At 36.2% G+C, this 13,359-nt stretch overlaps 1 protein-coding gene across 3 annotated transcripts in view; it reads right to left on the bottom strand.

Moving 5' to 3' along the window:
• Positions 1-13,359, bottom strand: part of TTC7B (tetratricopeptide repeat domain 7B) — a 126,904-nt gene that overhangs the window by 78,971 nt on the left and 34,574 nt on the right. For all 3 annotated transcript variants that reach the window (XM_040067348.2, XM_040067345.1, XM_040067347.2), the window contains exons 6-7: positions 4,759-4,837; positions 2,555-2,727 (exon numbers count right to left, since the gene is read on the bottom strand). In XM_040067348.2, coding sequence (XP_039923282.1) covers positions 2,555-2,727; positions 4,759-4,837 — 252 coding nt within the window. The remainder of the gene's footprint in view (positions 1-2,554; positions 2,728-4,758; positions 4,838-13,359) is intronic.

Raw genomic sequence — 13,359 nt, 5'->3', positions numbered from 1 at the left:
TTTACTGCTTTCTCTGAATACTGCATGCTTTCTGAACACTCTTCAACGCTGGTGGACAGAAAACAGTAATCTGCATTGGGTCCTGGCAAGAAAAGCCCCCAAATCAGTAACTATGTTTTATCTCTTTGGATTTCTTCCTCTGAACTATTTTTAAATTAGCACAAGTACTATTTCCTGTTAATTCAGTCCATTACCTCCACAATTACCTATTTAAATGTAGAAAATAATTTGTTGTTAATAATAAATTCCTATGGTCCCAAGGGTGTTTAAACTATGATACATTATAGACAGAAAACAAAACTTGTCTGACATTAAAACATCTTTTCAGATTTTTTTAAAGGACTAGAAATATAAGCAGTAATTAAATACTTGAAAGAAAACAGAAACTAAAAGACATCTGAATTCCAGGCAGTTTGAAAGCAACATTGTGAATGTATTGTGGTACTATACAACAGCTAAGACCCCAGCGCAGCTGTTCTGTTGTTGTATTTTTATTTTTTAATCAATACAACTGCTCACCACATTTTTAAGAGTATTCTCAATCTTAGAATACATTTTTTATTATTACATAACAAAGAAATTTCAAAACACAGTTAGTCATGAATAAGAACCACCCACGATAAGGAATGAGGAGTGATGAAGAAGCATCAGAGTGCTCCTTATTTAACAATCCACTCCTCTATATGGAATTTAACAACCTGGAAAGAAGATTTAATAACTGACAATGGCACCCAGAAAGCAGAATAATGACTGGAAAGAGCTGCTGGAGAAATTACTCTCTCAGAGATAGAAGGGATGCTGCCCCAAAGAGAACTACTAAAAAGTCACTTATCAAAACAAAAGCAAACATTATATTCTCTTGCCATTTCAAACATATTTTTGTAGGTATGTCCATGTTTGTCTCAAAAAAGATCCTCTCCATGCAGAAATTAGTGAGAAATTTCTTTGACCTGTCTATGCAAAAAGCTCAGTTAAGCAGACTGAACTAATTTTCTGTTTCTCCTGATAAATGCAGGCACACGAGTAAAGTAATTTCAGTGTAACAGGGCAAAAGAGGCAACTGAAAGCATGAAATGGCTATCAACCTAAGGCAAACCAGTTGAAGAACTGGTTAAAGAAAACTGAAGAGGGAATAACATAGAGATCTAAAAAGTCATAAATGCTATTGGCCAAATTACACCCATAATCCTCATAAAGACACAACACAATTATCTAATGTAAGGCAACATACTTAGAAAAAAACCAGTGCATTGCAGACTCAGAGTTGTTGGTCAGAAGAAGACCTAGGAAGAAATTTCCTACATATCATTGTCTTTGATACTTGCTTTCAGTCACTCTTGGAGATGAGACACTTGGCTGGACATATTTTATGTGGTATGGCATTAACCAGTCTGACGTGATGAAAGGACTTAACTATATGGTCTGTTGGACTTGTGGAGCTCCTCACCTGCATGTGCCAAGAACAAGAGAGCTAAACTGAACAAAGCCCCACTTTAGCAGGAAGCACGTTGCTATGAAGGACAAGTTGAGAATGGGGAACATAAGTTTGAGCTTGAGAAACCTGCTATAACGATTCTGGATACAGGAAGGGAAATTGCTGGAAGTCTTCGAAGATAAAGGCCATTCTACTTAATAATAGCAAAGGCACCATAATTATGTGGGCTTGCTGCTGTGTAAAAGACTCATTAATGGAACTCTGCAATAAATTCAGCTAAACAACTCAAATAGTGTCATATTGCAGGCATTTATATTACAGTATAAAGATACTGTGAACACTAAAACAAAACATCCCTCCATTATGTAAGTAGGCCTACTTCTATAACCAAAATATTAACTTCTGAGAAATTTTTCAAATTCAAAGAAATGGCTATCTATATTTAATACTAAATCTAATGGTGATTAGTTTGGGAAAAAAAGTTACATTTTCCAGAAGCAAGAAACATACCATAGCTACTCTAGAATTCATCAGATATACCAGACAAAATCAACCCAAAATGTATCACCTGATTCAATGAAAGATTAAAACTGAACAAATAGTTGGTATCATAAAGAAATACCAAAACTAACCTAAGATGATTAGCTAAAAGGTAGCTGCCTTGGGAAACAAACTAGCTTTGAAACTGCTAGATAAATTTCTAGATATGTTTTGTTTTTTCATAATGCTTCCAACTTGAATCTTCATATTGTTGAATCTTTCCTTTCTATAATAAAGCAGAATAGATGTCTAGAAGCAGCACACAACTTATAAAATTTCTGATTTGCTAGCCAGATCATGTTTTCTTTTGTATCCCACATATAAAAGATATATTGAGTCTGTCACATATACCAGGATAGAAAAAGAAAGAATCTACTATTGAGAACAAAAGGTTTAATGTATACAGTGCAAACTTCCACTCAGAGAAGCACGTTTCTTCCTCAGTAGTTCTCCTCAGGGAATCTATCTATCTACACATTGCCAAATTCCTCACACATTTTCATAAATGTAACTGAATTACCCAGTGCACTAGGTAACAACTGCAATTACAGAAAAAAAGAGGAATAAACGCAGCCATACTTTTCTCCAGTGTATACCCGTGGTCTTCTACTGAGTGCATAATTCTTAGTATTTGAACCTTTTCGAAGTGGATCATCAAGGGGTGATTGTTGAGGAGGATCTTCCAGTGGATTCCAGTAACTCTGTTCACACATACCTCGTAGCAAAATTTCTGCAAGTTGTCTTGCTATTGTCTGTAAAAGCAAAAGAGAAATATTGTCCGTAGAAAAGCTGAATACAAGCTCTTAAAAAATGCTCAGATTTTTTCTAATGAGGACTATTTATATAGAATATATTTTTTATTCTACGACATCCAAAAACCCAGGCATATGCTGTTTAAAAGGTAAAAGTACCCAGTTCAATTCTCTAAACACAAAGATAAACAATAGCAATAACAAACAATTTTTCAATTTTCTCAGTTAAACCCAGATACTTCTGAAGTATAAACAATACAGCTGCTGCTCCTAAGACAATCAGTATCCTAAGATGCTCAATAACCTCTACTCCCTCTCCAGACTTGGAGCAGTTGTGCGCATGGGAGAGACCACAGTGGAGCAGCTGTCCAAACTGCAGCCTGCACAGAGAACCATGGTGAAAAGCGGGCTGATATTCCCTGAAGGAACTGCAGCCCAATGGAGGCACCCCATGCTGGAGCAGGGGAAAAGAGTGAGCAGTAGGGAGCAGCAGAGGGGAATTCACCACAACCCTCCACCCCTCATGCACCACTCAGGGAATGGGAGGGTAGGAAGAGGAGGTAAAAGAGTCAGAAGTCAAAGACTGAAGTTGAACATGAGGAAACGGGATGGAAGGAAGATGTTTCAGTTTCTGCCTTTGTTTCTCACTGTCACACTCTTTTAAGTGACAATGAGTTAATTTCCTCCAAGAAGAGGCTGTTTTGTCAGTGACAGTAACTGGTAAGCAAACTCCCTGCCTTTATCTCAGACCTATCTCAGACCTTTTCTAGCTCATTTCCTCCCACGTGTTAAGGAAGGGGAGTTTGAGGGCAGCTGGGTGAGATCTGGCAGCCAGACAAGGTCACCCCACCCATGCAGTTATGATCTGTAATGGGCTGAATTGGGGCTTCTGACAACTTGTACTTGGAGGTGCTGGTTGTTAGATACTTAACTCTTGCTGAGCCACGGTTAAAGCTCAGCAAGGGTGAAACAAGGTTGAAAATCAGCATGAAAAGTTTTATTTTGACCAACTATTATTGTCACCGTATATTTAATGGTAGAAATGCTTACATAAATATTATTTAATTAAATAATACTCATTTAAAGCTTTTAAGTCATCCTATAATCCATAACTATCAGATTAATCTCCGCATTAATGTTTCACACACATGCATAGACCCTGCACGACTACGTATCACGATGATGAAAATGCAGATTTTCTATCAGATCTAAATTTGCATCAGAATTGTCAGCATTTCCCAGTAATGTTTCCCAAAAACAGATGTGTAATATTTAAGTCACAGACAGCACCATACGATCTCCACCTTAACTCCTATACCATAAGAAGCCCTTCATCTTTCTTAATTAACATTTGCAATATTATCCCTCTCCATTGAAAGTCTATAATTAAATCATTTTAATATATTTACTAGAAATCAGTTATTGAATGAATTAAGAAATCACTTACCTTCCTTACTACCAGTTTGAAAGTTTTAAAGGCCCAGTATTAGGAAACTAATCTAGGATATTTAAAAATAATTACATGACAATAAAAGATGTAAGCCTCTATTTTTTACTATATAAAAGATTCAAGCTTCTGACAATATAAATAACAAATATTCATGATTCTGCTTTCATGGTTTTCTTTTAAGAGGCTCTATAACTTGATAGCCTTCAACTTAATAGAAACCACACAAAAACTATGCACTCTGTTCTCAGCCCCACTACCTTACAAAAATATGAAATTACATTGACTCATAAATAGAGCAATTATAATCAAGGTTGAAAGTATGGTCAATCAGAGACCAAGCAGGTTCTAATTATAACCACAAACAAGAAAAAGGAATAGGGGGGAGACTGGGTACCAAGCATTCCTTACTTTAATCATTCACTTAAGCCAGGAAACGTAACTTTATAAAGTGCTGGATAACAGGCCCTTATCAATATGCTATGTATCCAACTATTTGTCTCTAACTCATCCACTATATTTATGCTTCCCCTGCCTACTGAAATTCAGATGCTACAATAGGAAAGTGGTTTAATATAACTTACCATTCGCAGGTTTTGTGTCGTTCTTGTTTCGATAGCTCTTAGTAGCTCTCTAAATCTACCAACTCCTCTTGTCAAGTTCCTGTATATAAACATAGAATTTGACAGTATTCCAACTTGGATGAAGTAACACCTTAAAATATTACTCAATAAAGTTGTTAAAATCCATGCTACCTTTTTTTCCCTTCCTTTGATATATATGTGTGTGTGTGTGTGTGTGTGTATATATATATATATATATATATATATGGGAACCTCACCACTGATCACTATAACAACATTCCCTGACAGTTTATTGAAAAAAAGAAACATTTTCATGATCAGTTTCAGTTCAAGGGAAAGCAACGAAAAAAGTTAGAAGCAACCACCTCAAAAAGAAAAAAGACAAAACAAAGTTGTTCTCATTACTACAGTAGTTTTAGTTTTCAATTACATTAGGCTTCAAGTATTAAAAAATCCATTTTAGCTGCCTCCTGACACCTTAAAATAGGGAGATTAAAAATAAGTAAATCTTGTAACCCTGAAAGCAATATTGACCATAAAATTTTGAACTCCTTTTCACAAGAGAAAGAGCACAAACACATTGAGGCCCCCTGTGTGGCCAGAAGAGGACTGGGGTATCAGTGTTCTGTTGTTGACTCTGAGTGGTTTTTCATGTGGCTTCTGCAGCCCAAGTTTCTCCATCTACATTTCTTCCCCATCTGCTGCCTAAACAGCTTTTGCAGAGATCCAAGACCTGCAGAGGCATCATCATACTAACAATTTTAGCAGATCTGAACTTTCTTCTAAAACAATAGATCATATTGAATGGCCTTATAGCTTTACCTTTTTCCCCATCTCTTTTATCAGTTGTTTGGAGGTTTTATTGTACATAAAAGCAGTTGAGAATATTTTATTTTATATTATACAATTTAAACTGGTGAAGGACTGTCTTAGCATTCTGCAACATGAACACAACCATTTCACTACTGGAAGTTTAGTTATAAAATAAAGTTATTTGATCAAAAGTGTATTTTGTGTCAAATCATTGCTGTTACTTCATATGTTGTCATAAGGTGTGATGTTATGTGCAATTTGAGTAGCATTTACCTAAGACAGAGCCAAAAGAGACAAGAAATATCACATAATAGACATACACTTTATGTAAGTAAAAGCACTATTGCACTGCACTCTAAATCAGATGTTAAAACTGCCTTCCTGGGTCTGCTGTCTTTATTTAAAAACATGTTTAAAATACTGACTCTGTACAAATTCCAAAAAAGCCAGCATTTTTATACAGATACTTTCTTTCAATTCAGTTGTGGAATATCTGAAACTAGTGTTTGATGCAAGAGATCTTGCTGTAGGACTGTAGAACTCTTATCACTTTACCTAGAGACCTACTCATTTATTTTACTCTTCAGAATACATGACAGCGCTCAGCTCTGTTGGTTTACATAATAAAGGATTATCAGGATATTACAGAAACTTTCATTTCCACACATCTTTCACTAGCATGGACATCATCTTTCATCAGCACAAGTTCACCTTCTAAAAAACTTTTATATAAAAGCTCATTTTAAAAGAAGTAGCATTTCCAAGTAACAAACCCCATTTGAATGATTGACAGTTATGCCAGAGAATGCCACCAGTTGGCTAAAAAGAAATACTCACCAGTCACTCAAGAAATAAAATCTGTTTGTAAAAAGCTCACGTGCTACAGCAGAGCTTGGCCATAGAGTAACCAGCTAGAACAAACTAAAGGAAATTCATCTTGTGCAAACATCGGCATGGGAACAACTGTGTGAAAAGTTATTTTAATTTATACATTTCAAACAGGCAGCCTCAGTAGCTGATGACTATTTACACCAACTTCATACACTAAGGAAGGACAAAAAGTCATTAGGCCAGATTTCAAGAAAACCTCCAAACTCATTTGAAGCGGGATACATTCAGCACCTTTGGAAAGCCAAAATACATACCATTCAGTAATACCACATTCCAAATATTTTACAGAGCCAAAACAGTCCACTGGAATCCCAGCTTTAAGTCCTCTGGTCTAAGGGGGTATTTCTCATGAATGGAGCTCTCTCTCAAAGACTGTGTTATAAAGTCATAAATGTGTTCTTATAACAAGATTAAAAACAACAAGAACAAAAACCCAACCAAACAAATCAGACTTGCCAAAAAAACCAGAAATGCTCACTGCAAAATTGTTGAAAAAGAGTTATGAGCAAGAACTAGTCAGCTTGAAAGTTTATTTTCCAAGTGCAGATGAAACACACACTATGTAGTAGAACTTCAAATCACAATAACTTCATTAAATTTTAGGAATTGGCATTTTTTCCATACAAAGTTTGTATTTTGATGCATTACAAGAACAATAACAAAACGCCTTATGAAAATGCATGCAACTTTCACAAGCCCTTGAACAATTCATGACAGGTTACTTTTAGTTACCCATTACACTTTTTTAAGCATCTGCAAGGGGCTGGAACTTGTGACAGAAGTTCTACTGTATCATGGATAAAGCAGTAAGATTGTACCAGAAAAAAAAGCAGTTAAAATACAGAATTAGCTTTTGCTTCATAAAGCATTTAACAGCGATGCACCGCACACGTCAACACAAAACAGATTTGTCAAGCATCTCCTACGTGATATTTACTAAAAATCGGTCCTCAAAACTACAACCTAAATCACCCTGGAATTGAGTTAAATGCTTTCAGAGACAAGACATGAAGCAAAATATACCATGAATAATATGGTAGATCTACACACCACACCGCTTTTAGCAAAGTACATTTCCTGTATTTGTTAACAGTTTGTAACATTGAGAGGAGCGGCGGCTGCTGCGGCACAGGGGCAGGGTCACGTCCCCTAGCCTGGGACACACGCGGCTTTCACCTGCTTTGCACTGCCACACGCTCTCACGCCAGCAGCTCTCGCCGTGCTGCTGGAACGCCACAGCAAAAGGGCACATTAACTTAGCAATGTCCCACAGTGTCTGTAAACGACTTTGAGATCCCTTCCTCTCACGGGACAAGGAATTTTAAGGTACAGTAACATTCACTTGGAACTGACACGTTTTCGGTGATTTCAGACAAGACGAAGACAGCCCACAGATAGACACCGATAGTTACATACATGTGTGTTTATACGACTGCCTCCTGTCAGAACATGCTCAACCAAGTCCTTTGAATTGTATCTTCCTCATTTTTAAAGACAATTAGAAGGGTTGCTACTTTAAATCTTCCAGAAAAGGAAAGAAAAACAAAAACAAACAAACAAACCCACAAACAAAAAACCAACAACAACCAAAAAACCCACCCAAAAAACAACCACACCCCCCCTACCCCCCCACCCCCAAAACCCCAAAAAACAAACAAAAAAAAAAACAAAAAACACACCACACCACCACACCTACTTTGACTCTTTAAGTTGCAATCTGCCAGTTAGACTGAGAAACCAGATCTACTGAAAGTCTTTACAGACATGCCCTTAGGGCCTGTTTGCATCCTTGTGTCTACATATTTGCACCTAAGCCCCATTATTCACATTAGAACCTAATTAATTATTCTGATACAAGAACACCTTTTAGGCTCCTTAAAAAAATTCAGACAGTATTTCTGTTTAGAAGAATGCAGATATCTTAACCGCACCTATACAAAGGTGCTCACTGCTAAACAGAGACAGAAATTAATAACTGTAGATATGATACAAGCAAAGTGCAGGAAGAAAATTAAGGGGCACTGAGGATAAGCTTTCAAGGCAGGATCAGAAAACCTGTATACAGGCATGAAGGCCAGCAGCAGCAAACTTTAGGCACAAACACATTTGTCACCATCATCATCAAGTCTCTCGGTTTTAAAAAGCGTGTTTGGCATCAGACAACACAGTGCTCTGGCATTACTGGTCCAGATAAACCTCATCCCCACCAATACTTTTTATTTTTGTAGTTTTAAACACACTCAAAGAGTAGAAAATAATGAAGAAATTGCTCAACAAGAATCAGTCTATGAATGATATTAGGATAAAAAACCCAAACACTGTTCCTTATAATAAAAGTAGTGAGATCTAATCATGATATACTCAAAACAGACTAAAAAAGGAACGTTTTAAAACTAACCTTAGAAGGGTTGATAAGATTAGTTTACTCTGTACTTACAGTATCTTTTGGTAATATCTTCTCCAGTAGTGAGAAGGGCTTTGTCTGTCAGGCATTTCCTTTATGCTTCTCAATCAAAACCCCCAAATATCTAGTTTACCACTGCCTTTTAAAGATTAAAAATTTATTTAGAATAAATTTTTTGCATACTGAGCTATACCAAACCTCACCTGCTCCACAATTTGGTGGCTAAATGGTCGGTACTTCTCCCATTAGAGAGAAAATCACATCCAGAACCATGCTGGTGAATAGGCTGAGCTACTTATTCTACCCTATTACTTAATTGCTGAGACTTACTATATCACTTTTTAAAAATACTAATCTTTTAAAAGGAGAGAAACTAATAACAATGAAATCTACAGGTCTTGACCAAAGGAATGAAACAGAAGTTGCTTTTGGAATTGTGCTCACTTCCACCTTCTCTTGTGCTCTGTCTCTTTCTTGACTAAATTTATAAATATGAAAAGAAATGCAATGTTTGTAAACTCATAGGTACACTGCAAGTTTTAAAGATTGGTTTTTCCCTCCCAAAAATTCAAATATAAAAGGAAAGAAAGGAATTATTTTAAAGGTAGAGTAAGGGCAAGAGAAACTCTTAATATGCATGCCAATCAGAACAGTGACATTTCAGTAACTTCAGTATAATTGACATGTTTACAGAAAAAAATGTAACTATTAAAATCCATACACTCTAACTAATTACTTTTAGCCAATTAATAGTCATTTACACAGTGTTAAAGCCAGAAAAAAAAAATCACATTGAAAGAAGTTACTACATAAGAAAAAGAAAGGAATATGACAAATCAAGAGATTAATTCTTGAGCAGTAACAGAACATCCTAATACTGAGGTATGCCATTTACCATACTGCTTTATATAGCCCTACAAAGATTAAAAAAATATTAAAAGGGCTGCAATCCTATGGCTCACTTCCATAACTTTATTAAAGGCCTGATCAAATGGACAAGGCTAAATACTCTGCACAATAGATGGATCTTTGGATGATTGTGATTAATATCTGTGCCTGTTTGCCATCAGGTTTAAGAGGGTGGAGAAGAAGAACTCAATTTGCAATTAGAAAACCATCCTGGTAAGCATTTGGATATTTACTACAAGAGGCAACATGGTTGCAACTCCAGACAGTTCAGTTTTCCCTCTCTTCCTTTCATACTTAGACTTTCAGTACACCCACGACAATATATAATATCTAATTTTCACAAAATATTAATTAACACTGGTCATAATTTTCTGAATAAAATGTAGAAAATCCCTAATTTGCTGCCAGAATCTAATTTTTTTTTTTTTTTTAAGTCCACTTAAAAAAATTATCATGGCATAGTTCTCATTTTATTCATTGTTACCTCACGCAGAAAGAAAAGATATCTCAAATTTGCTAGAGAAGATCACGTTTGCTTGATGCTTGAAAGTTCTTAACAGATGTTTGGGCTTATAAATAAAACATCTTCAGTGTGCCATTACAGCTACACAAGCCTAAGTATTTGAAAGACTCCAATCAAGCAGCAATTTTGGCATTCACACATTCAGAATGAAAACACCTGCTGCCTAGACTGCAGGTCCACTGCAGCTGGTCCACCTCATGGTTCATGACCTGAAGAGGAAGATCTCATCCTCCCCATTCTCATCTCTTAGTGTTTGCTCCCTTTTTCCACCATTCTTCCTTCTTGGTAACTTCCTACTCTCAGCTGCAGGCTCCTATCTCTTTTCTGACAGCCACACCAGCCATTATCACACCTTCCAGTGAATCAATTCTTCTCACCAGAATTACAGAAATGATTTCTTTGACAACAAAACAACTCCACAGAAGAACCAAACAAGCACCTGAAGCAAAAGACAAACAAGGAGAATGCACACTAGGAGGGTAGGAGGAGCGTAGGTCTGGGGAAAATGACATTATTAATAGTAACTCCTCTGTACAGTGGAAAAACAAGAGCATTAAGTACAGCAGTAAAACCAGCATTTTGAGGGGAGCAGAGTAAGCGTACAAAATATTAATTCCCCTGTTTGAGGATCCAAGACCATTTCGTTTGCCAGCCATCACAACTTGACATAAAACCACACCCTTCAATCTGATGCTTGCAAATGCAATCAACAGTCACTGTCAGTAAGACATATGGTACATGGGTTAAAAAATGCTAAGTATCTTCTTGGAAAAAGTCAGCTGGAATCAGAATTCTAACTACAAATTATTAAGAGTATCAGTTTTGAACATCAACTCAGATACTAACATTACTCTTTCACTGTTTTTTGTCTAACTAGTTATTACAAAATTCAATAAGATTCTGAATAAAGGTGATTCCTTGATGTTTATATCCACCTTAGTCTTCCATGTAACACCTGTTTCACACCTGCCGGGTTTCCTACCTGAAATTCCACAATGAAACCTTATTTTAACCTCTTGAAGTTAAGACACAATTCTGAGCAATAAACATACTGCGGGGTTTGAAAGAGAAAGCGTTCATAAGGGATGATTTTGTCTTGAGTATCTGAGGGAAAAAAAAATTCCCCTCATGCTCAAATAAAGTTTTTCAATGAAAACTAAGAGGTAAGAACAGTGTTGGAAACAAGGATGAGGAGAAGCACCTGATATGTCAGACAATAAAGTATCCTTTGAAAACTTATTTTTGCTAGGAATCACAGAGAAATTATTTTCAGTCCTGTCCTGAATACATTATTGCCTTACCTTCCTAACCACACAAACATGAAAGCAGGTTTAGAGAGAAAAAAGCTGCGTTGAAAACCACAACAGAAGTGATTTTATTTGCTTTCCAGCAGCAATATTTTACATATAAGAAATGTTATACTTTGTAGGATGGCAATGTTTTCATCTTACTTTCTATTCTTTACTTAAAGAACAAGTTGTTTTGAGACTGATGTAGGATGTGCAACAGGATCTCAAGAGATGCAGAGTGATGGGTATCTAGCACTATATTCTAACACAGTAGAGAGCTGACCTTACAGGATCTTCATGTGCATTTATGTCAAGCATTTACATAAATCCTTCTCTCATGGACTTCATCACTCTAAAATCCCTAGCTGTGGGCACTGTATGGATATACATGTGGAACAGAAGCACTGACAGACTGCCTCCCATCCACTGTTCCTCTCCTACCAAAAGCAATATTCTTATGTTATTTCTGTTATATGTTACAATGAAAAGAAAAACAGATCAAAGAAATTCTACACAGAGAAGTCCCATACTCTAAGGAGGGCTTTTGTTGTGCTTGTCAAATATTTAAAGTCAATATAAATCAATTATCTCAATTATATGAAAAAATGAGAAAAATTGGTTGATTTTTTTTTTTAATTCCCTTTTTTCCAGGGCTAATTTTCTATGGAGAAGAAACCAGTCTATATGAAAGAGCTTGCCGGAGGAGACTAGGAATAAGTTGCTTTACTGTGACTGTGCCAGCACAGGTAATGGCCCCATGAGGAGTACAGATGATCTCTGGGATCCTCAGGTTTGGACTGAGGATGTGAACCGTGATGGCGACTAGACCAAACTGCAGTCTGGATCCAGAGCGATATCCTTGGAGGGGGTGTAAAAAAAAGGAGAAGCCCACAAAATAGCTCTGAAAACTAGGTAAGTCTGGTTTTCACACGATGGCCTTCTGATTTTAGACTTCAACCACAATGGCTTTGTGCTTCAAGAGCATATATTTCCAGTATATTTGTAAATATTGCTACCTCAAAAATAAAAAACCATAAACAAGACAAAATTAACTTGTAAATCTCATAACAAAGCAAATACTAGGACAGAGGAAACACTGGGTACCTAAAGAGCTGTCCTTTCTTCCTTAGGGGCATTCTACTTGAAAATAGCTACATTAAATACCGATGTCAAAGTTCCTGTGCTCACAGCTTTTCTTGGAAAAACATCAGGACTTTGAACTCCTTCAATACGAAATTACAGAGCAACTACTATGCAAGTTATGTAACCAGCCTGAAGGCTTGGGAAGTTCCATATTTAAAAAACGTAAGATTTTTAAAAAGAACCCACACAAACCCTGCACTAAGTTTTAGAACAACTTCCTCAACTTCTTTATTACACATTTCCAAGCTAAAATGTTCCTCATTTGCCAAGTGAAAAATGAGGGCGTAGTTTGTTTCTTTAATAAAATTCTGTATGCTTCAGAAGAAACCATCAATTTCAGTTTTGTGTCTTAATAGCACTAAACTAACACTTTTCTAGTACAGATTAGTTCCACTTCAACTATTTTTTTAGCTAATTGCATTTCCATGTATTTTCAAAGTACCATCACTTAGCAGAAAGACTAAGTTAAGTTTCAAACACTTCCTAGGATTTTATACAAGATAATGCATACCTGAAAGACAATCACTTAATCCTCTACAAAATCTTGATTACTCAACTTCAAAGAAAATCTCTGTACAGTTAACAAATGAAAGGTAAATTTGAAACAGATCAACCAACTTTATGGGTAG

This window comes from Hirundo rustica, chromosome 6, assembly GCF_015227805.2.
Source record: "Hirundo rustica isolate bHirRus1 chromosome 6, bHirRus1.pri.v3, whole genome shotgun sequence".
Classification (NCBI taxonomy): domain Eukaryota; kingdom Metazoa; phylum Chordata; class Aves; order Passeriformes; family Hirundinidae; genus Hirundo; species Hirundo rustica.
This window is presented reverse-complemented; position numbering and strand designations above follow the sequence as displayed.